The sequence below is a fragment of the Delphinapterus leucas genome, chromosome 1 (assembly GCF_059928025.1).
Source record: "Delphinapterus leucas isolate spDelLeu-1000000601 "Yukka" chromosome 1, BTC_Dleu_Yukka2, whole genome shotgun sequence".
In the NCBI taxonomy this organism is placed as follows: Eukaryota; Metazoa; Chordata; class Mammalia; order Artiodactyla; family Monodontidae; genus Delphinapterus; species Delphinapterus leucas.
In genome coordinates, this window is record NC_143129.1 from 169,512,196 (window position 1) to 169,536,458 (window position 24,263).

The 24,263-nt window shown below is 54.1% G+C and overlaps 1 protein-coding gene across 1 annotated transcript in view; it reads left to right on the top strand.

Moving 5' to 3' along the window:
• The window catches only part of SLC9A1 (solute carrier family 9 member A1), a 50,175-nt gene that overhangs the window by 14,712 nt on the left and 11,200 nt on the right, over positions 1–24,263 (top strand). Inside the window, exon 2 of the mRNA XM_022551873.2 lies at positions 22,135–22,595. Within this exon, the coding sequence (XP_022407581.1) occupies positions 22,135–22,595 (461 nt within the window). The remainder of the gene's footprint in view (positions 1–22,134; positions 22,596–24,263) is intronic.

Consider the following 24,263-nt stretch of genomic DNA (forward strand, 5'->3'; position numbering starts at 1 on the left):
AAGTGTCTGAGTTTGGCCTTCAGTTGGAAGAGGGGGAGACACACACTCAGTAAACACTGATTTGTGCATGATAAATGCTGTGCTGAAGATGGAAAGATGAATAAATATAATCCCAGCCTCATGGGAGCGGCTGACATGGAAACTGGCACTTGCCATGTGCTGTGAAGTGCCACAGCAGGGGCCCACAGGACTGTGGGTGCACGGGAGGAGTTGGGTGGTGGGCGGATCGGGAAGGCTTCCCAGAGCTTGAAGGTTAAGCAGGAGTTTGCTCATTTCACACGGAGGGAGGAGCTGGAGAAAGACGAGATGTGGATAATGCAGAGCATAGATGATGCAGAGCCGTTGACTTTTGCTTCTGAAACCCATTGGGGCATTCTGCATCCCCTCCACCTCACTCACCCCCAAACGTACTTAACCCACGTGCCTGGCTGGGCAGAGAAGCTGAGCTTCCCTGTGGGACAGTGAACACCAGGGATGGGTGTCCTCATATGCAGGCGATAAGGAGGAAGCTACCATTGAGTGAGACCTACTGAGTGCCCGGCCTTGTACTGAGGGCTCCACACAGCGCATCACTGTCTGAGTGTCACGACAACCCCGAAGGGTGCGAGTCATGGTATTTGCCTTTATCCAGCTTACAGCTGCCTCGGGAAAGTGGAAGAGGGAATAATTAAGTGCTTGATGATTGCTGTGCCACTGCCTCAAAGCCCAGGAGGACTTCAGAGAGGGGAGAAATGTGGCTGGAATGAGCAGGGAGCAGGGGCCTTTGCGCAGGTGCCTTCACTAGACCCTCATAAGGGGAGGGCAGGTGGCAGGTCAAGTGAGGGTTGCAGTACCTGCTGCAGGTGTGACTGGGCAGCTGAGAGGAGGCCCAGCCAGCTGGGGGGAAAGTCTGGGCTGGGGTTCACTGAGAAATAAGATTGGGTAGGTGGGCTGGGCTGGATTCCCAGGCGTCTAGAACTCCAGCCAGAGGGATATAGAGTCGGCCAGGCCTCTCAGGCCGGTGGACAGATGGCTCCACGGATCGAACGCTTTCCTCTTCTCTCCATTTCCACTTCTGCTCTCCCTATCTAAGCCACAAGCATCTCTAACCCGGATGACTCCAGTGGCCTCCTGGCCCCACTCCCCCTCTGCCTGTAATCAGCTCTCCACAGAGCGGCCAGTGGGGTCGTTTAGAAACGTGACTCACAATGTGGTGTTCCCCTGCTAAAACCTTCCAGTTGCTTCCTGATGAACTTGGGATAAAATCCAGGAGAGGTGTGGCCTATTCCTCTCTCTCCTTCACTCCCTGCTGCTCTCTTCCCACCACTCACACCAACCGTCTTGGGTTCCTCAAACACACCAAGCCTTGCCATACCTCTTCCCCTTCCGTAGGGCCGTGGCGCTTGCTTTCCCCAACCTGGAAGACTGCCTGGAGATGGCCACAGGCCGGCTGCCTTATTCGTGCTCTGGGTCAGATGCCGTCTCTTCAGAGAGGCCTCCCTGGCCACCTAGTCTAATATGTAGCCCACGCCTCACCACCCTCCGCCCCAGCCCACGTCAGACAGTCTTCTGGGTGCTGAGGACACAGCCGGGAGCAAGATGAGGAGGCTCCCGATGTCAGGGGACTCACAGGCCAGTGTGGGGCGTTGCACAGTGGACACAACGTCAGGCAATGATAAGTGTCCGGAAGAAAATAAATATGAGAAAGATGTGCTACTTTGGACGGTCAGCGAAGACCTCTCTAAGGAGCTGGCTTTTGAGCTGAGCCAATGACAAGAAGGCGCCCACCTTGCAAAGATCAGGGCCCGTGAGGAAAGTGTCGTTGAGGAAGCTGGGGAGGAAATTGTCTTTGAGGAAGCTGGGGTGGAATAAGAGGGAGGTGCGGTGTGAGGACGGAGAGGAAGGCGGGGGCCAGACCCTGCTTGGCCCGTGGGCCTTGGGTTAGGCATCGGATTGGATTCTAGGTGCGTGCAGTGCCACTGAGCTGGGGAGGGATGTGCAGAGCAGCCTAGGGGTCAAGAGATGGCTCCCAGGGTCGGCTCTGGCTTTGGGCCACAGCGAGCCAAGCAAAGCAGGACCCTGGCCCAGGGCTACTCAGCCAGGTCTGTGAGAGCAACAAGAGTGAAGCTTCCCAACAGGCATCTCTGGCCAGGCCAGGAGCGGGATGGAGAGCCGTGCCCAGGGAGGAGTGGATAGGGAGCGGAGCAGAGCAGGAGGGGGGCGGTGCGAGCACGTGGCGAGGGGAGGGGCTGAGTGAGGTGCCAGGCTCTGCTGGACTCCTGCCCCTCCCCTGCCCAGCCCCAGCACCTCTAGGCAGGATGTCACCAGACCTGTCATGTGGGAGGCGTGGCGCCACCGAGCGCCAGGGCCCTGACATGCCTCTTACCGCCTGAACCTTACGGTCCCGGTCCCACGTGGCCTAGGAAGTTATCAGGACCAGAAAGGGCAGGCCTGGAATCAGATAATTGGACTTGATTGTTGGGAGGGATGCTAGAGACGGAGTTAGGAGTCCAGGAGGTGTAATTGAAAAAGATAAGGGCGTTGGGGGTTAAAAGGCCTGGACTCGAATCCCGGCTCCTGTCCTTGCAGCTGTGTGGTGACTGAGGGCAGAGATGTGGAGGTTCGGTGACAGTGCCGTGCAGAGCACCGAGCAGCGGCGAGGCCTCTTCATCTAGCAGAGGAGGAAGCAGAAGGCCAGAGAGGAAATGACTTGCCCACAGGCCACAGGGGGCGGTGGCAGAGCTGGGCTAGTGCAGGTCTTCAGCTCCTGGTCCGGAGCTCTTCTGTGATGGAGTGAGTGGCCCTTCCCTCCTTCCCTCCTTTACTGTTCCTCTGGAACAGTCCACTGGCCCTGGGCATCCCACCTTCTCCTCAGCTTGCGTCTGAGCACCTACTACGCAATGGCAGGGCTGTGTGGGAGATAGACGTGTAAACAGCTTAAATACAAGGCAGGCTGAAGTGACACAGGGAGGCGGCACAATGCAGCGTGGGCCCTGGTGGCAGACGGTCTCAGTTCTGGCGCCGTCACTTAGAATGTAGTGGTGATGAGGCCCGCACCGAAGTTGGGCCAGATCAGAAGGGCTTCTGATTCACTGCAGAGCAGCGAGGACTGTAGTGTAGTGGCGGGAACTGCGGAGGTTTAGGAGGGAGGTGTGACCGTGACTGACTGGCTTGTGTTTAGGACAGAGGCTCTCCTGGCAGGTGGAGAATGAACTGGATGAACTTTTCCCCAGCGTTCTTGGCTCTGGGAATTTTCCACCTCCTCCCTCCCTGGATAATTATGCTTCCTAAGAAACTGATCAGATGGGAAGCTGCAGGAAATGATTTGGGACAAGGATTGTGTAGGAGTTGGGGAGAGAGTGGAGAGGATGTAGCAGGAGAGGGAGATCCATGCCAAGCAGCAGGAGGTGGCTCCCTTTGGAGGGGGAGGGGGAACCTGGGCAGGCTGGAAGTTTAAAGCAGAATGTGGTGGCTCTGGGGAAGCCAAGTTCCTCAGAGCTCCTCTGTTCCTGGTCCCTGGTGGGGAAGAAGGGTGAGATCGACTGGCAGGGTCTGGCTTTTCTGGGTTAACAGGAGCTGGGATCCTAATGGGAGAATGTGAGGCAGTGAAGCCTCGCGGCTGGAGCGCTGGGCTGGGTATCAGAGCCAAGCCCAGGCCCGGCACTGCTGCTTAGCTATCCTTTCACATCTGAAATTCCATCACTGTGGGCCAGGGCCTGTTATGGTAAGTGGGTGTGTACCAGGCACCCCCTTCTGGCACAGAGCACTCCTCTCATCCCAGCTCCCAGTGGGCCCAAGACTTTAGCTGTGGGTGTGGCCTCTGCTCCTTTTTGGCCTCACCGGTTAAACCGCAGCCCTCAGTGTGCCGAGCCTTCCGGGGAGCCAGGCTCCATCCACCTGGTGTGAGCAGGTGACTGAACCACAGGGATAACAGTGAAGAGCCAGATGGCCGTAGACGGTCTTGAACCCAGGGGCAAGGCTGCCTTTGCAGTGACACAGGGACCCATTGGGAGATTCAGGGCATCCTTCGGGGCAGTCAGGGGTCAGTATAGCCTGGCGGCTTAAGGTCTTCAGAATCTAACAAACCTGGCTTTGAATCCCAGCTCTACTACCGGCCAGCTGTATAACCTTGGGCTGAGTACCTGACCCACAGCATCATTTTTATCTGGAAATAATTCTCGCCTGCATGTTGTTGTTTAAAATTTTACTTTATTTATTTATTGGCTGCGTTAGGTCTTCGTTGCTGTGTGCAGGGTTTCTCTAGTTGTGGCTCGCGGGGGCTACTCTTCGTTGCAGCGCACGGGCTTCTTATTGCAGTGGCTTCTCTTGTTGCGTAGCACGGGCTCTAGGCTCATGAGCTTCAGTAGTTGTGACTCACTGGCTCTAGAGCGCAGGCTCAGTAGTTGTGGCGCACAGGCTTAGCTGCTGTGCAGCATGTGGGATCTTCCCAGACCAGGGATCGAACCTACGTCCCCTGCTTTGGCAGGCGGATTCTTAACCGCTGTGCCACCAGGGAAGTACCTCGCCTGCATGTTTTTTTTAAACCTTTTTCCCTCTGTTCATTTAATTGAGGAATAACATACATACACGCAGTAGAGTACGCTGATCTTAAAGTGTACATATAGCTCGCTGATTATTTACAGATGTTCACATCCAGATGGAGATAAAGGACATCTGTGTGCGCCACCAAAGTCCCCTCTGCCCTTCCCAATCTGTACCCCAACTCTCCCCTGTGGGAACCACCATTTTGTCTTCCGTCATTGTCACTTGGTTGTACCTGTTCTTCAACTCCATATACACCCACAGTCAGACACAGGTACTCTTGTTTCTGGCTTCTTTTGCTCAGCATTTCTGGGAGGTTTCCCTTTATCTTTGCATGTCCCAGAGGTTTGTTCTTTCCATAGCTTTGCGGCATCGCCTCGTGTGAGTAAGCCGCAGTTGGTTCATTCTCCTGTTGGTGGGCATTTGGGTTGGTTCCCTTTTTTGACAATTATGAATAAAGCTGCTATGAATATTCTTATCCTCCATAGGGTTTTTGAAAATTCAGTGAGATAATCAATTACAGTAACATGTTTAATGCTGAGTTTTGACTTAGAGCTGCTGCCCAGAAAATTCCCCCCAGATTTTTGTTGTTGTCGTTTGTAAAAAGGAAAAAAAAAACAAAAAAACAACCAACAAACACTACATAAGTATTTAAAGAAAAACATGCAAATCATACCTTTCACCCCAGCTGCTCCTCAGAGCTGATCCGTCTTCACAGATCAGTGTGTCTGCCTGGACTTTTCCCTACAGTTGTATGAAGTTCTTTTTAATGAAAACAGCTTCACAATAATAATCATGCTGTCCGTAATCTTTTGCAACTTACTTTTGTCATTAAATCTGATCTTTTGAAAGAGTCCCCTTCTCTGTGTCAGTGGAGCAGCTTTGAGAGAGACAGGCTAAGTGAGCTCCTGAACCGGTCTCTCGGGCCTTTCACCCTGGCCTGGCTGGACTGCCTTCAGCTTTCCTCAATGTGGAGCCCAGGGTGCAAGTTCTGGCTCTGTTGCGCCCTATCTGGATGTGTTCTTGGGCTTAAATGCCCTGAGCTTTGTTTTTCTCATCTTTAACCTGGGAGAACCCATACTTGCCTCTGAAGCATGCCATGAGGTTTAAATGAGATGAAGTATGCGAAAGTACAAAGCAAAATGGAAAGTGATGCGTGTGAGCTGGTTATTATGTAAACTCAGGGGCTGTCAGAGCTAGAGGAGGCCTCTGAGAATCTAACTCAGCCCACCATCTTAAACGTGAGGAAACAGTGGCTTCGGGAAGGTCACAGAGCCAGCAAGTGATGGAGCCAGACCTGAACCAAGGGAGGCGTAGGAGCTACAGCTTCACAGAGCACCCCACTTCACCCCCGCCTGCCGCCGCCGCCCCCCTCCCCACCGTTCCCACTCTCTCTGGACCAGAGCTTGGCTCTAACCGGTCCACCTCCTATCTGTGGGGACTCCCTGCTAGGCAGGAAGGGTGCTCTCCCCCTGGTTACTGACTGAGGCCACTGGGGACTAGATCTTCCAGGCATTGATCTGTCCCCACCCTCCCCTGGTCCAAGAAAGCAGAGAAGTAGGGAGGTGGGGCAGAGGAGCGGGGACTTGGATGGGACTTGGATGGATAGGAGATGCAGCCCTGGTCTAGGACCCCCAAACCTGGGGCTGTGTGAGTGCCCCAGCCCCATGGAGCTCACTTCCTCCTCCTAAGAAACCAAGTTAGCACCGCTGCCCCTGTCCTCAGGTAGACAAAGGCCTGGATCTGAGTAGTCGCTCAGACAGCTTCCAGCTCAGTGTTCAGGTCTCCTGAGGCTTCACCCTCACAACTTCTACGAGAGGGTAGAGGGGGGTCGTCCAGGCCTGTGAGATTACAGCCTAGGCTGAGGTCAAGAATCCGGAAACAAAACCCTGACCAGCATGGGCTGGGCCTTTGCCTCACTACCTGCCCCTTCCTGGGAAGAATTTGGCATGATAAGATTTGCACGGTACCAGCCCAGGAGGGCCCCACTTTCCTCGGTGTGTAGCCACCACCATGCGGTGCCAGGCACACAGTGGCGGAAATGGCTCCTGTGCTCTGGCTCCCATCCGTCTAGGAGCCGCAGCTCATTATGAAAGCACCAGGGCAGTGATATCAGGGAACTCGCAAGGCCCTGCCTGGGAGTGCCTTGTTGGTCCAGGGTGGGGCTTGGGGAGGGGCTGTGAGCCCTGGTATCTGCTTTCAGGGTGAGGTTGTGGAGCGACACGTGTTCTAGAGGTGGTGAATGGTGACGTCACAGGAGTCCTGCTCAAAGAATGGGAGGCACCACCACCTGGTGCTTGAGCCTTACCTCACGGGCCCTTTGCCTTCAGCAACACAATGGGGCTCACCTGACCCTGTGAGGTGGGTGGAAGTGTCCCCATTTATAAATGAGGACCCTGTGGTCTGGAGAGGTTAACTAGCTTACCCAGGGTCACACGCACCAGAAAGTGGAAGAACTGAGTGACCTTGAATCCTGGGAAACCAGAGTGAAAGACCCATCTGAGGTTCCCTGGTCCCCTCCGCCCACAGGGGAGCAAACCCGAGACCCATAGTTAGGACAGTGTGGGGACTGGCATTCAGGGACAGTGTTCTTTCCTTTCCACTGATAACAACAATAGTTATTCCACACTGAGGCCCCCAGCCTGGTCCTTTGAACATTCTGAGACAGTTCTAGTTAGGTCCATCCTTCAGAGAATTGAGAAAATGGTATCCAGATCATTTTCTCTGTGGCTCAGATGAGGAACCTGGCTGAGAAACGCCCTGGAGGATGAGTACCTGTCAGCTCTGGAGTCAGCTTCCTGGGCTGGAGTCCTGTTTGGCCCTGCCACTTACCCTCTAGGAGGCCTTGGGCAAGCAACCTAGCCTCTCTGAGCCTCAGGTTCCTCATCTGTGATGTGGGTATGATAGGGCCTCCCGCACTGGGTAGTTGTGAGGACTAAGGAGCCCTCAGTGAGGCTGTCATCATTAACATCCCCATCTCAAGCGGAAGCTGGCCACTGAGCTAGCTGATTAGAATTGGGGCTTTCTAATTTCCGGCTTCTGCTGCCACAGGTATCCCCACTTCTGTACCATGTGAAGGATCATACGATGGGCCCTGCCCAGGGGGAAGCAGGTGTTCATGGAGACTTTCTTTACTCCTTCCTGGGCACGGGGCACTGCCTTCTATGGGGCGGGCTGGTGGCAGGCAAGTAGGCAGGTGGGCAGCCTGTCAGCCCGCCTGGGACCTTGCCCCTCCACGCCTGGCTCTTCACTGATGGGCTCCCAGCCTCCAGCCAGGCTCTCCCCACGCAATCTGAGCCGGACTCTGGGACCTGTGCCCTGAGGACGAGAGTGATAGACAGTAGGAAGCTGTTACAGGTCGTTTCCTACTGAGCAGCCTGGCTTGAGGGCAGAGCTTGTCTTCGGGGATCGGGTGGTCCTGGGATCGAATACAGCAAGCAAGTTGTGTTGCTTGCTGGGTGCCATCTGGGCAAGTTCTGTAGGCTCTGAGCCTCAGTTTCTCCTCAGAAAATGGAAACACTGCCTATCTCATGGCGTTACTAAGGCGAAATGAGAAAGCACAGGCTTGGTGTGACTCTCCCTTCCTATGCTGGTGGGCAGCTGGAGGGCTACGCTGTGCCCCTTGAGGCAGTGCGCACAGGCCCGACCCAGGCCTGGGAGGTACCTCTGCAAGAGTCCCATTCCTCTTCACTAGGGTACCAGATGGCTCCTGGTTCTGCAAGCAAAGCACACGCAGAACCAGGGCACGTGGGTACTGCTAGGGGTTACCTAGAGGGAATCAGAGGTTCAGAGTGGGTGGGTGGCTTACCTCCAAGGTCACACAGCGAGGGAGTGACAGAGCTGGAAGTAAACTGAGGCTTCTGCTCCCAGCCAGCAGGACAGAAAGCCAGGGCTCAGAGATGGAGGCAGCCTAGCTGAGCCGTGGCTCTGGAGTCAAAAAGACCAGCTGTAGGGCCTGGGTTAAGTCCCTTCACCTCTCTCTGCCTCCGTTTTCTTAGCTGCAGAATGAGGATGACAATACCTGTATCAGAGAACTTTCAGGAGAACCATGTAGTTAATGTGTGCAAAGCATCACAGTGAAGTGCTAGAAAAAGGGTGGTTCTTTGAAAAAAGGTGGGAGTAGTATGAGGGGTGGTATTGTGTTCCAAGTGAGGACTGGCTTTGGAATATTGAGTCCTGGGTGTGAATCCTGGCTCTGCCACCACTTTGCAGTGTGACCTTGGCCAAGTCCCTGCCTGTCTCTGGGCTTCATTATTTGCATCTGTGAAGTGGAGGGGTCAGATTGAAATGGTCTGGGGACGCCCTGCCTCTTCTAACCTCCTGTGGCTTTTTGCTGCCCATCTTCTTCGCCAGGAGAGGTCCAACTTCCCTTTGATGTTTCTGGAGCCCCAGGCCTTCCTGGCACCAGGACCAAGGCCTGCAGCCGGCTGTGTCCTCATCTCTGCAGTGTCCTCTAAAGGGCAGCCTCCTCTGAGCATGCTCAGCTCTCCCATCTACTCCGCATATCTCCTGGCTCCCAGAGGCCTGAGGTGGCAAACTGTCCCCAGTGGACAGGGAGAGGAGGCGGGGAGAGGCCCGCCAATGCTCCCTCTGTGTCCGCCCCCCCCGCCCCCAACGCTTCGCAACACTCGGCCAACTGGGCTGTTTTCAGGAGAAGTATGTGGAGACTTTCAGGGCAGACCCGAGATGGATGCCTCGGGCACCTGCTTAGGGGGAAGCTCCAGCAGCTTAACCGCAGGGACTCTGCTGCCGAGGTTTCAGGGAGCCTGCATCCGCAGGGCCCCAGCCACATCCACAGCTCTCAAGATCTGTGCTCAGGTGCCCTGGGAGAAAGCTTTACAGGTCTTATAGGGGACGAGAAGCAGGTTCAGTGGGGCTTCTGCCTCTCTTGAGCGTCCCCTCTGTCTTCTCTCAGCACCTCTAGAAACTCCTGCCAGCCAGACTCAGCCTGGAACCAGTGATGGCAGGGACAGGGCGCCAAGCTCTGCTTCGGAGGGGCTGCCTCAGAAGGTGCCCTGGTCTCCTGATAGCTGCGTCCCTGGTAGCCGTGCTCTGGTGCCAGCGGGCCCTCTCTGGCCTGGGACTGGGGAGACAGCGATGGGACCATGCCCTTTGCTGAGCACTTTCTTTGGCAGCCCTTTGCTCCAGATACATCATCTCCTCGGACCCTCAGGACAGCCCTTTGACGTAGAAATGATTATGAGCCCCACTTTTCAGATGAAGAAATGGAGACTCAGTGGTTGAGTGCCTGCTAGTAGGTGGCAGAGCCAGGAAACCAGGCTGCTGGGTTCTCAAGACCAGCCTCCCTGCCTCCTCTGGTAACTGAGTTTGAGTTGAAACTTGGGACAGAATTCTGAGGCGACACGCCGGTGTGTTTTTTCAGTGTCTCCCTTCCCAGCCATCTCGCTCCCAGCCTGCACCTGGACTGCCTCCCCTGGCCCAGCCCTCCTACAAGCCCAGGACCAGCCCCTCTGCCTCAGTCCCCCAGAGAGCTGGCTGCTGGGCCCCCAAGAGAAGCTGCCTCTAGTGCAGACTGCCGCCTGACCGGGGTTCCTCCTCTCATTAGGGCCTGGCTGCCTGGCTGAGCCAAGGCTTCAGAGTGAGTCTCTACTCCCGCGGAGGGCCCAGCACCTCTGGTGTCACCATATTCCTACTGTGCTCTTGTGGAACCCAAGTCAGGTGGCAGCCACGCTGGGCCACACAGTAGGCTGAGCCCTGGAGGGCAGACATGCCCTGCTCCCCAGGAGCAGAGAGGCCCCTTGCCATCCCACCCCTCCCTCCAAGATGTGTCCTTCTCCCTCCGCATCTTCCTTGAAAGCGGAGTCGTCACGGTGATTGCCGCAGCTCTCTGGGTGTTTATTTTCCTCTCAGTCTTTCTACCTCCATTCCCTCCTCTTTCTCACAGCCACCCTGTGCCACGGTATTGCTTTATCCACATGCTAGAGGGGAAGGAAGTGGGGTTCAGGGCAGTACCGTGATTTGCCAGAGATCACAGAGAAGTTCAAGTTTAGAACAGAAGCCAGCTCGCTTGTTGGCAGACCAGGACTCTGTACACTGCCCCATGCTGCTTGTGCAGTCTTGCTCTGCATGAAGACTGTTCTGAGCCCAGACATCATGCTTGTTGGCATGGACAGAGACGGCATTACAGAGCCCCAGCTTTGTCCACGAGCGGGGCTCATCGGTCAGATGTCAGAGCTGGAAAGGCTCTCAACATGCCCCTGAGGATGGGGAAGCTGAGGCCAGAGAAAGGCAAGGGCTTGTTCAAAGCACCTAGTGAGGTGGTGGCAGGATCTAGACTGGAATCCGGATCTCCTGAGCCCCACCCTGGGCTTGGCTCAGGCCCTTTTCCTCTCCCAATGTTGCTTCCTGGTCTCTGCAGGCATTTGGAGGTGAGATGGAGGCTGGGCTTGTCCACCTGCTGGAATCTGCAAGAAGCAGTGCCAGCTGCCCCTGGATCCTAGACTTGATGGCTAGGCAGTTGGAGAGCTCTGCTCCACCCCAGGGTGCTGAGCCTGGGGGCAGCACCATCTCCCTGACTCCCTCCCCAGGGTGCTTGCAGGCAGGACTTTTTCACCTCCTCGGTCAGAGCCCTCCAGCAGTTCTGCCTGGTTCACCAGGTTGACCCAGAATTCCCTCTCCAGGCTACTTAAGGCCTTTCACAGCCTGGCCCTGGGTGAGCCCTGGACTGGGTCAGTGGTCTCAGCTTTGTGACCTGGCTCTGCTGTTACCCGTGATCTTGGGTGCATGTCTGGATCTCTCTGAACTTCTGCTTCCTCATCTGTTGTCTACTGCCTTGGGTTTTAGTGAGGACCAGAGAAAAGGCTGCTTTATGACCATCTGAGTGATGGTTTCCTCTTCAGCCTTCACTGTCATTTACGCCCAGTAGAAGTCCTCTGCCTACACCACATTCGTTCCTGCCTTTCCGGATGCTGGGGCTTTGCCTGGAAGGCCTTCCCCGTGTCTCCCTAACCCCAGCCCTTCCTTCAGACTCAGGCCAGTTCAGCTAGTGTTTAGTGCACACAAGCTTAGTGCCAAACACTGGAGATTAGGTTAAATTAGGACAGGAATTCTGCCCTCAAATAGTCATGCAGACTCAACAAACAAGTTTTACCCTTGCCCTGTGCCAGGCTCTGTGCTAAGTACTGGAGAGTCAGCGGTGAGTAAGACAGGGTCCCTGCCCTTGAGCAATCTGGACGGGAGATGGCCAACCAGCCACACGGTGTGAGCAGACTCTTTGGGTCTGCTCAGTGCTCCCATGTCTGGGCCTCATGTGGTCCTCACAACAACCTTGTTAGGTCACTGAGGCAGGAGACGATCATCCATTAAGCAAATACTGATTGCAAGCCTACTGTGTGCCAGGCACAACTGTAGGTGCTAGGGACACGACAGCGACTGGGACAGTCTGCCTCGACGAGGTTTGCGTTCTGGGTCAGGGGAACCGTCAATGAGCACAAACAGGAAGTGATAAGTGCTCTTAAGAATGATAAAGCAGGGTAAGTGGATAGGAGGATACGGGAAGGCCTCCCTGAGGAGGAACCTGTAAGAAGGGAGGGAATCTGCCGTCCATGTCCACGTATTCAGTGTAGAATGTTTCAGGCAGAGGAGCCAACAAATGCAAAGGCCCTGGGGTGGAATCATATTTGCATCCAGGGAAAAGCAAGGAGGCCAGTAGCTCCAGAAGGGAGTGAGTGGAGCCAGATCCGGTGTTTGCCACTGGATTGGGTTATGGGTTGTGAGAGAAAGAAAGGAATCAGGATGATTCCAGGGTTTGGGGCCTGAGCAACTGAATGATGCTGGGGAGATGGGGACCGTGGGAGGAGGAGCAGGTTTGGGGGTGGGGAAGTGAGAGTTCAGCTCCTGTGCCCTTGCCACTCTGCAGGTCCACCCTGTGCACACCCAGACACACCAGCCTCAGGGTCAGCCCACGCCCATCCCACTGGAAGCCTCCCCATCTTCTCAGGCTCGCTCCAAGCTCTGTCCTCTGAGAGTCATTTTCTTTCATCAGTGTCTTTCTGGCCTTTCTGAGTGGTCACCAAAACCTAGTTGAGGGGTGCCGGGCACCCCTTCTTCATCACCACCCCCAGATGCTGTGAAGCACATAGTAGACTCTGTAGCCAATTGAGCTGGGAGGGGTAGAAGGGGCCCCGGATGCCTCCCCAGGGCGCTGTTCCCTCCTCCCCGCCCAGCCAGCACCACCTAAGTCCTGTTCTCTCTTTGCAGCTCCCCCTCCCTTCTCTGCGGCAGCTGAAAATGGGACGCCAGGACTTGCTTTCTGCACAGCTGTTGTCCTGGAAATGGTAGAATTTCTCTTTGTGTTGCTTTCCTACGGCCACCTCTCTATATCTGAGTACGATGATATCGTGAGCAAGTTCAAGTTATATCTAATGAATTTAGTTCATTGTTGTGCTTCTAAGCTAAGTGACTTTCAGCTGGAACATTAAGAACAGCAGGTATTTGGTATACTCAATTTCAGTTTTCTCTTAAATTTGGATTTTGCAAACACTACACACTACCCCCACCAAAAGGAAAAGAAAAACCCAGCTTTCCCAGGGCTCTAAGATTTCTGGAAATAGAACCTCTATTATTGAACCTCTTGTTTCTTCCCCACCCCAGGTGTGGGGCAGACTGGTGCTTGGAGCTCCTGCTGCAGTCTGTAAGTCCTGAGAGCAGTCTGGCAGGAGCCACGACAGGGCTGGGGATGGGGATGGGCAGGGAGGGCAGAGCCCGAGCTAGGGAGTGGCACACCTGGGGCACCAGGAAGGGAAGGGGATGGTGGCTTGAAACCAGACTGATGCCAGGCTCTTTCCCAGCTCAAGCACTCTGTGCTTTCCTCTCCCCCACACTCTGTGGTCGAAATCTGGGGAGCCCAGAAGGGCCTCCTTTGAAAGGGATGTGATTTAGATTTTTCTGATACCAGTGGTACCACAGGGTCAGGGGAAAGCAGAAGCCGAGGCCCTCTGGCCTCACTGCCAGCCGCAGAGGTGAGGCCTCCCTGGAACTCTTAGTGGAGGATCTCAGAGTATGAGGAAGCAGGCTTCAGCCTAATGCCATCGGGGAGGGACCATCCAATACATGATGGCACAGGCAAGGCCGTACACACAGTGAGGTTGCTTCACAGGGGGCAGGGCTGGGGGGCTGGGGGCGTGGGGTCAGCCTGGGTCTGAAACGCTGCTCAGTAACCCTGGCTCTCTGACCCTGGGGTACGTAAGTGGTCATCCCTCTGACCTTCTCTTTACCCACCTTAAAATGGGGACAATAATAGTACCTACTGCAGTAGGGTTGTTGAGAACTGAACAAGACGCGGCAGTGAAGTGTTTAGCGCAGTCCCTGCCCCGTAGAAGCAGTCACAGCACGGTGTGTGGCACACCATTTACACACAAATTTTAAACTTATAGATACAGAAAAGCTTGGAAGTGTATATACCAATCTGTTTCGGGGGTTAGGGGGTCGTAGAATGGGTGTAGGAAACGGAGAATCACCGGCGGATTATTCTCCTTTGACTTAATGAACTCATATACCTTTGGAAAAAAGTTTTAAATGACCATGATTTCGTTTAAATCACCAAAGTAATATATTTCCATTTTGAAAAAAATCAAAAGAAACCAGTGTGTATCACATGGTCCCCTGTCAGGGACCCAAACCAGCCACGAGAGTCTTTGGAGCCTGAGGTCCTACCCACCCCCCTGAGCTGCTGCCCTTTCTGGCTGCGCGGAGACCTCTGCTACCTGCCGTTGCCTGCTGGAGCTCTGTATCTTGTCAACACGCACAGGCTGTTTACTGCCTGTCCCTGTCCGTGTCCCTACCTCCCCGCCCCTCCGTGAGTCATCCTCCACCTCACCGCATGGGGACTCTCCATCCAGCATCTATCCTGTGGGGTGTGGGGAGAATCTGCTGGAGTGAAATTCATTCAGCAAATGTTTATGGAGAGCTTGGGCGATTGGGGAGGCTGGACTAGGTACCTAGAGTTGCTGTTCCAGCTCAGGGTGAGGTGAGGGGGAGTAGGGGGTACTGAAATGGGTCTTGAGACCCAGGGAGAAGTCTGGTGGGAGTGAAAGGCAGGGCAGGAATAGGACCTGGATCAAGGGCCAGACCTGAAGGTCAGGAGCCCCTCTGAGGCCCGCAGCATCAGCTCGGGCCCCTTGACTTGGGTCCTCGCATGCCTGCCTCCTCCAGCTGTGTGCCAGCACCTTCCTCACTTCCAGTCTCATTTCCAGGCTGGCTGGAGGCCTCAGGGTCCTTGGAAGGCTTTTGAGACGCCCTCTCTGTGCATTTGTTCGCTCTTCCCCCATCAGCCCCCTGCCCTCCAGACCCAACTTCAATTCCACATCCTTTAGGAAGCTTCCATCATTCCCTGAACCCACTCATCCTGAGCATTATTTTCATGGGGCTCAGGATATTTGGAAAGCCACCTCAGATCCATTCGACAAGATTAGTGCCAGCCCCGTGTGCTGGGCTGCCAAGTCTACTAGAACACCAGCTACAGAGCTCTCACTCCTCAGTTTGCAGGAGCACGTGACTCAGCCTGGGGGTTCAGGGAAGACTTCCCAGAGGAGGTGACACCTGTGCTGGGTTTTGAAAGGTGGGTAGAAGTTCAAGGTGAAGGACTTCCCTCTGTGCGCACAGAGATCGGGTTTGGGGACTTCTAGCAACTGGAGGACAGGGGTTGATAGGGATGGGAGGTTAAGTGCTAAGGGTTAACGAACCTGGAATCCTGATCACAGCTTCTCCTGCCAGGTCTCCGAGAGGGCCCGGCAAGTCACAGCACCACTCTGCTTACTGCTTTCAAGTCTCCTTGTCCCCCCTGCCCTCCGGCCCATGTGGCATTTCTGTCCTTACCTCCCCTTTATCAACCATCTCTGAAGTTTGTCTGCCACGTCACAATGTACAGGTGCTTCTGTATCCAGTCCCTTGATTCTCGCTTGTCTACACCTGAGGAAACTGAGGTCGTCTGTGATGTAATGATTTGCCCAAGCCTCCTGGTTACTGAAGGGCAGAGCTGGGCCTCAAACCCAGGTTTTGACCTCCTGGCCTAGTCCTCTTTTGCCCATGCCTCAGGTGGCCCAGCGTATGCTGTTGTGTTCTCAGCTAGCTTATTAGCTAATTTCCCACCCAGACTCGATGTTCCCAGAGGGTGGGACCCTGTCTCCCTGAGATGTGGATTGAAACAGGCAAGAGATAGAGGTACCATTTGGAAGAATGATGGGAAAAGGCACAGAGAGAGACAGACTCCACCAGCATGGGGAACAGTTCTTCTCCAGGTACTTGGAACAGATTTATTTTTGGCTGTTTTGCAGGGGAGGCATATTGCAGACTTGAATTCTCTTCCTGTTGGTGCTCACACGTTTAGTTTTCATTGATGCAGCCTGGCACAAAGAACTGGCAATTAGGAGACCTGGGTTCTAATTCTGACTCTGCCACTTCCCAGCTAGGTAGCCTTGGGCAAGTCACTTCACCTCTCTGAGCCTCAGTTTCTTCATCTGTCAAATGGGGGTCAGGATATGAGATGAAATGAGAGGAGATATGTAAAAGCCTTGCATCAGACACTCTAAGTGTCCAGTAAGTGTTTTTCTCCTTCTCTGTGCTGGAGATTGTATCTTAAAGTGAATCATGATGAAATATAGTCTTACTGAGTGGGCACTGTTGGTTTACATTTTTTTTTAATTGTTGCTCATTGGGTGACTCCTGTGGGCCAGGAGCTCTAAATAAATGATCTCAGTGACACAGCCACCCTGGTCACTGGGTGACCAGGTCAGTCATCACCCCAGCAACAGAGGAGGAACCAAGACTCAAAGAGAAATGTAACAGGTATTGTGCTAAGTGTTTGACATACACCATCTCATTTAATCTTTTCAGCAACACTCATATTTGGATATTGGCAAAGGCTTGGCGAAGTCAAGCCTTCCTATTTGTCTTTTTCTTTCCTTGTTTTTCATTCATTCATTACCCATACATCCATTTGCTATGTGCAGGGTACTTATGCTGGGGTCTTTAAAGAATACAGACCCTAGAAGGCCTTTTTTCCTGCTTCTCTCTCTGGTAAACTTCAAAGCTCAATTCAGATGGTCCCTGCTCTGGGAGCATCACCTACTCTTGAAATTTCGGAGCCCCCTTCCTTTTTCCCACACTTCACATCTGAAAGTCAGTTTTATCTCAATTCACAAATAGTTAGTATGCCTACTCTATGCTGGCAGCTGGAGACCCAGCTGACTCTAGAAAGTTCCCACCCTTAGGGAGCTTAACACCTAAGTGATGGACAGGTGCGCACCAGCAGGTCATGATAACGTGGAGTGACTCATGCTATACCTGGGTTTTGAAGATTCTAATAATAATAGCACTCACCGCTTTTTGCCAGCATTGAGTGCTAGCATTGTTTGGCATCCTTTGCCCTGATTGTGTCCTCTTGTGCTCCAGAAACCTTCTGAAATAGGCTTTTACACAGATGGGGAGACTGAGGTTAGGAGATGTAACTTGCTCAAGGCCACCAAGCTAGTCAGTGGCTGCACCCTGATTGGAACCAAGGGCAGAGGGGCGAGCGCCACACATCTTTGTCTCTGCCGGTCTGGCTGCAAACCTACCGAGGCGCCGCCAACTGCGTCTGGTTTATCTTTCTCCCTGTTCCTCAGAGCTGACGTTGATGGTGGGAAGAATCGACACGGAGAGGAATCTGACTCAAGAACAATCAGAGCCCCTCCTACCCCAAAGAACCCTCCGGCCCCAGTGGAGACCGGAGCTGAATACAGACCAGGCAGGCAGGGGCTGACAATTCCCTCCTCCTACCCTAGGAGTTCAGGAGAAGACTGACCCCTTCTGGCTGAGTTAACTGGGGAGTGAGGCGGCAGGCTTAAAAGCTGGGAAAGATTCCCCAAGGTCTTTCCTGGGCCTCTAGAGTGGAAGAGGAGCAGTGGCGCGACTTCCCTGGAGAAGAGCTCCTGGGAAGAAACACCTCTGGCACCCTGGGAACCACGTTGGGGCTCTTCAGTCCTGGGTTCTGACGCTCCCCTTAGAAACAAAATAAGAATAAAACCAGGCATAGTGTAGGGAGTGGCTAAGAACGCAGACTGGAGCCGGACCGCTTGGATTTGAATCAGTTACCAACCACTTGACTTTGAGCAAGTTGCTTCACCTTTCTGTGCCTCAGTTTCCTCATCTCTAAAATGAGGGGATGGTAATTGTGACTTCCCAGAGCTTGGTGAGGTGCAAGTAAGTTAGACGTGTCAACACATTGCTGTAAACTATAGAGTGCCAGGCTTTCCTTGGGAGGTATTACCTTTCATTACTGTAGTTGAGACTGGTTGCTGGGGCAGTTGAAGAGGGAGTTAAACGGAATTGTTGTGCCACCAGGAACCCCTTGGGACCTGGCCGAGTTGGAGCCCCAGAGCAGTCCTCAGGCCTGGAACTAGGGCAGCAGAGCCCATCGCGTGCCCCTGGGTCCCTGGTGACCCGGCACTGGTGGGCCAAGGAGGCCCCTCTTCCCGGCCAGGGTGGGGAAAGATTCGGGAAGTGGGACTGGGGTGTCTGGTCACCCCGGCAACCAAGGGTGATGTGGGAGAGCCTCGCCTGCCTGCTCCACTGCGCCGGTCTCAGCAGATGGGGACAGTCTGAGGAGCTGTAAATAAAATGTTCTCATGGTGGAGAGCAGAGAGGCTGCAGAGGACCAGGAGCCCCTCATCAATACGAAGTTTAGTCCAGTGCCTGTTCCGTTGACGTGTGTGTGTCAGAGAGAGAGTATGTGCGTGTGTCTGTGTAAGGAGGAGAAGAGGGTGGGTGAATGTGTGTGTTTGTCAGAGTATGTGTGTCAGAGAGAGCAAGAATATGGGTGATTGTGTGCATGTGTGTGTGTAAGAAAGCAAATGTGTGTGTCAGAGAGTGAGAGTGTGTGTGAGTATGTGTGTGTGTGTGTGTGTGTGTGTGTTCCCACAGTGCCCCCACTTGCCCAACTGCCACCTACACTGGACAGAGTGAGAAACACGTCTCCCTTCCCCCAGCCTCTTCACATCAAAGGCAGGCCAGCCCCAACCTGTGTTGGTGGGTTTGCCCCATGGCGGGGTTGTTGAATTCCACACTTTCTCCTCCTGTCCTTGCCCTGGGAGGCCTGGGTGCTCCTGAAGGAGGCCGTGTGGCTTGAGCGATCACTGGACTTGGAGCTTCACGGGTTCTCATGGTGGGACTGGTCGTGACCACTGACAGGTCACCGCTTCCCTTTGAGTCTCAGTTTCCCCAACCGTGTAATGGAGGATTTGGATGGTCTCCAAGGTCTGTTTCACCTCTCACGGAGCTGGATCTGATTCTAACTGCCTCTGCCCCACCCCCGATTCTATCCTGGTGACATCACCACTGCCACAAGTTCGAGCCTTGGAAGTTTTGCCTCATTTCTTGGCATCTTGGGGTCTTGCCTCAGTGCTGGGCCTTTGTGAGGGGACCAGGAACCCAACTGTCCCCCCTTTCACCTCACTCAGTGTCAGCAAGCTTCCTGCGCTTTGAGGGGACTCTTCAGGGGTACAGGGTGGGGACTCCACAGGGTGGAGTCAGGGCCTTGGGAGAGGGACACGCCAGAACAGGCCCTCAGGCCTCCTTCCACCGTGCTGATGACAGAGTCTACCCCCTCCCCCTGAAACTGCTTTCCAGTAATGTGCCGCCTACCCGCAGGCCAGGAGCCAGAGTGGATCCCAGGCCTTCCTCCCCAGCCTGGGAGAGGCAGGGCCAACACAGGAAGACCTGGGAGGATCTGCTCCCGGAGCAGGGCTCCAGCCCCAGGTACTCTGGGGGCTGGCTTATTTGAAGAAAGTAAGATGGGCTGAGCTAGAGTCAAGCTCCTGCATTAGACTCTGGGGAGGCTACTGAATTTTGCCGGAGCCCCAGCTTTCTCTTCTGCAAAATGGGGACAATAGCTATCCCACAGGGCTGTTGTGAGGACTAAAGAGGTGACATGTGCCATGCTCCCTGCTCAGGGCCTGGCTCCTGATGCACCTTTAGGAGTAATGAACATTCTTCATGTTATTGTTCTTGGCTTGTTTCACACAAATACACACACACACACACACACACACACACACACACACACACACCCAGCCCCCCCACCCCCACCCTGGGGCTGTGGCTTATTTGTCTCTGGGTCTCCGTGCACTGCCCGGCACTTCCTGGGGCTAGGAAAGCTCTGTGGATTGGATAATGGCAGAGAGGGCGGTGAGGCAGTTTCAAAGCCTAACATGCTAGGTGGAGGTGGAGGCTGTCCTCCACCTGCCCTGGGCTGTCTCTTTAGACTTTGCCTTCTCCTGAGGCAGCCGTTGGTGCTCAGCTCCCAGGGGTGGGGGGTAGGGGTGTGGGGGCCAGCTGGCTGGGTTTGGCTTCCCCAAATTCACATGCTGTCCTGTCTCCCCAAGGATATGGTGTCACCCACACATGGTGGGGGGGGTGGAGGTACAGGAATGGTGTTCTGGAGAGGCAAACTAGACTACGCAAAGTTCTGCAGGCAAAAGAGGATGTAGCTCATTTGCAAGGAATTTGTCAAGGTTGAAACATAAGAATAAACAGTGGAGGGACTTCCCTGTCAGTCCAGTGGTTAGGACTCGGTGCTTTCACTGCCGTGGGCCCAGGTTCGATCCCTGGTCAAGGAACTAAGATCCCTCAAGCTGCACAGCATGGCCAAAAAAAAAAATTGACAGTGGGGAGTGGGGAGCATGAAACATCAGCAAGACCAGATGATGGAGGCAGTGCTGAAAGTTTGGACTTTAACCTTTTAGCAAGTGATCAAGGGAGACTCAGACTCAACCTGATCTACCCTTCCCAGTGTACCAGCCGGGTGAACACTGAGGGTTACTGAAGGCCACTCAAAGACAGGGGACGGGGGAGGGGGCCTTTTTAGCTAAGAGGTGACTTTTGGTCAGGTCTGTTTTCAAGTCTCCTGGCCTAGGATGGAGATGCGTTTTTTCCAACATGTTTTGAGTATCTCCTGTGTGCTTGGCGCTGTGACAAGGTTCTGGGCCGGATAGTGTACTGAGTCTTGAATTGTAGCTGTACTGGCACCACCCAGATCAGTACCTGAGAGCAGGAGGGCTTTGGGCATGGGGAGGGATGTTCCTCTTCCTTCCCAAGGATCTCAGGGATGAAGAGAGCAGAGACCTGGCCAAACAGGTTATCGGGAATCATGTGGGTCCTGGCCAAGCCCTTTGCATTTTCAGATCAGTAGATACTTGTTGAGTGCCTACTGTGTCCCCAGCCCTGGAGATATAATCATAAACAGATATGGAATCTGCCTGCACAGAGCTTACAGGCTAAGGAGGGGAGGAGAGCAAGAGCCTTCACCTTGAGCAAAGTGTCAAGCAGACCCTCTTAACCAAGAGGACCTTGGGGGTTATGTGCCCGACATGCAGCTAGATGCCCAGGTCTTCTCCACCCACCTCCTCACCCAAAACAAACCAAAAACCCATGGCCAAACCCATAGCATTGAGAGGTGCCCTCTCTGAAAGGGATTTTTGCTACCTCCCAGCTCTGGGTTTGGAACCAAGGGGGCCCGCTGCAGAGAGTGGCCTGCTGCTACCGCTGGTCAGGACCTGGCTTGGGGAGATAGTTGATGGGTCTCAAGCAGAGGGGCATTTTATGTCTTAATGGGGAGGAAGGAGGGGTTGACATAAAGAACTGCAGAATTTGATGGGAGCTTCTGAGTCAGACCTGGGTTCTGTCCTGGTTCTGCTACTGATTTGCTGTGTGACCTTGGGCAAGTCTCTTCCCCTTTCTGAGCTTCAGTTGCCCTGTCTTTAAAGTGGGTGGAATTGGGCTAGAAACAGGGTGGCAAACAGGTTTCGTCTCACATGCAAAAGTGATGTATTGCTGTCGGCCTCCTGAGCAGCTCTCTGGGCTCAGCAGGAAAGTACGCGAGTCTGGGGTTGGAAGTTGCTGCGTGCGTTCTGCACGTTTGCAGGCCCCTGGTAGTATGATTCCCCAGGTTCCTTCCTGTACTGGTACTCTTTGACTCCTCTGTGCTTCTTCCTATCTCCTGTGTCACTTCCCTACCAACCATTGTCTGCCTTTTGCTTAAATACCTCCATGATGAGGAACTGGCTGTCTTCCCTCAGACAGAATTGTTGCATTGTTAGGCCTGGTCTTGAGCTCACATCTGTCTCCCTGAACTTGTCCCTGGAAAGTGACTTGGGTTCAGGTGTAGGTAATGCCCTTAGGATTGCAGATAGAAGTTGTGAGTGGGGACGGCACCAGAAAAGAACTCCTACCCTGACCTGGGCAGACAGGGTGGTCAGGGAACTTGGAGGTACTTGGAGCTTCAGTAATCAGTGTATAATTTCTGCTTTCTGGAGGCATACAGAGCTGCTTCTTTATACTACTTTATGACAGTGACAGAGATAGCATCTGTATATCCTTTGCAAAAAGCACTTTAACAACATCATCACTTAGTTTGTACAGCAACCCTCTGAGGCTGGTATCATCAGCTCTGTTTTACAGGTGAGGAAGCTGAGGCTCAGGAAGTTAACAGAGCGGCCTTCTGAAACCAAGCCTTTGCCCCTCTCACCAGCTGCCCTCCTCGTCCCCAACCCCATCCCCAGCCTTCTGTTCTCCTTGCTCCCCTCAAGCCCATGCCTCCCATTCTCTCACCCTCTGCAGGTTTCCATGTGATCCCCACCATCTCGAGCATTGTCCCGGAGAGCTGCCTGCTGATCGTGGTGGGGCTGCTGGTGGGGGGCCTGATCAAGGGCGTGGGCGAGACGCCCCCCTTCCTGCAGTCAGACGTCTTCTTCCTCTTCCTGCTGCCGCCTATCATCCTGGATGCGGGCTACTTCCTGCCGCTGCGGCAGTTCACAGAGAACCTGGGCACCATCCTGATCTTCGCTGTGGTGGGCACGCTGTGGAATGCCTTCTTCCTGGGCGGCCTCATGTACGCCGTGTGCCTGGTGGGCGGCGAGCAGATCAACAACATCGGCCTCCTGGAAAACCTGCTCTTCGGCAGCATCATTTCAGCCGTGGACCCCGTGGCCGTGCTGGCCGTCTTCGAGGAAATTCACATCAATGAGCTGCTGCACATCCTTGTCTTCGGGGAGTCCCTGCTCAATGACGCCGTCACTGTGGTGAGGGGGCAGGGACCACACCCACGTGCACACAAGACGCAGATCCGAATTCAGGTCCAGAGTGAATCCCACATCCACCCGCTAATGATAGTAATAAGATAGCCAATGTCCATTCCTGCTTGCTGTGTGCGGACATCATGATGGGCACTGGACATGGATTATCTCATTTCATCCTCATGACCACCTTAGGAGGTGCTTATTGTTCTCACTTTACAAAGGAGGAATCAGGCTCAAAGAAGTTAAATAACTCGCTAGGATATGATAGAACCAAAATTAGAAGCCAGGTCTGTCTGACTCCAGGGCCTGAGCTCTTGGCCTTACCAGGTCATATGCTCTGTCCCTGATGGATTGTGGTGTGATCTTGGTTAAATTACTTGTCCTCTTTGTACCTCAGTTTACCCTTTATAGACCATTTAGTCTCTGAGGGGCATTTCGGCTTTCATGTTAGCTGTGTCTTAGGTTAGAGTTTAATTTGTGCAGAGTTCGAGGGCAGCAATTGTGGAAGGGGACCTTGCCTCTAAAACCTACAGAAGGTGACAAGTGGGTTGGTTTGGGTTGGCCACTTCCTTACTGTGTGAGCTTAGGCAAGTGACTGTACCTCTCTGGGCCTCACCTTTGACAGCTGCAAAGTGGCAGAGTAGTTGGTGCTTTCCTTCCGGGTCTAGCCAGGACAGATACCCCCTACTGCAGGGTCTGCACGTGGCAAGGCTGTATATGTTTGCACATACCCTTCCTCCCAGCCGGCTTCCTCAGGAAACAGATACGTGTATGTGCACACTCACGTTGTGTTGTGAAAACACCTACACCCCCCTCCTAGCTGGACCCCTCAGAGAGCAGCTGCCCACACAGGAAAACACAAGGACACGTGTGCATGCTCGCACACACGCTCCCACTTCCCCCCCAGCCACTCAGGAAGCCGCACCTGAAAGAAGCGACAGACGGTGGTGGTCGGCTGCTGACAGCCTGGGCTTCCTCTCCCTCTTCCTTCCCCGCCACCCTCGTCAGCTCCTCGTGAGGCTGGTGGAGCAGCAGCCTGACCTGAGCAGGCTGGCGTCTGTCCTGTCTCTTCTTGCCCAGGGTTACCACACCAGCCTGTTGCCCCATCTGTAACAGGGATTGCAGTGCTTAGCCTGTCATCCTCCCGGGGTTCTGACACGAGTCACACTCACTGATGTCTGCAAAATCAGTGAGTGCCAGAGACGAAGCCCTCCCCAGAGAATCTGGGTGTCGGGGTTCAGGTTGGCACTACTGGGGAGCAGCAGGGCGTGGTTGCAAGAGTGGATACCTCAGTCCAGCCACCTTGGGCCACGGCCACACCTCCCCAAGACGGTGGCAGCGTTGGTGGTAATCGCTGGTGTTCACTGAGTACTTCCTGTCGGAATATGTATTGTCTCATCTAATCTGCACAGAAACTCCATGAGCTTAGCATGGTAATTTTCCCCAGTTTTCCAGGTGAGGAAACTGAGGCACTGAGAGACTAAGGAACTCGTCCAAGGTCATATTAGCTGATAAATGATGTAACTGGGGTTCAGATCTACACAGTCTGAGTCCGGAGTCCAAACGCTTACCAGTATGCTACTCTGCTTCTCTAGTCCCAGTGACAGTGGTACGAGGCCAGAAAGGAGCACCTCGCCCTCTATACCTGCCCCATTGGCCCAGGCGGTGCAC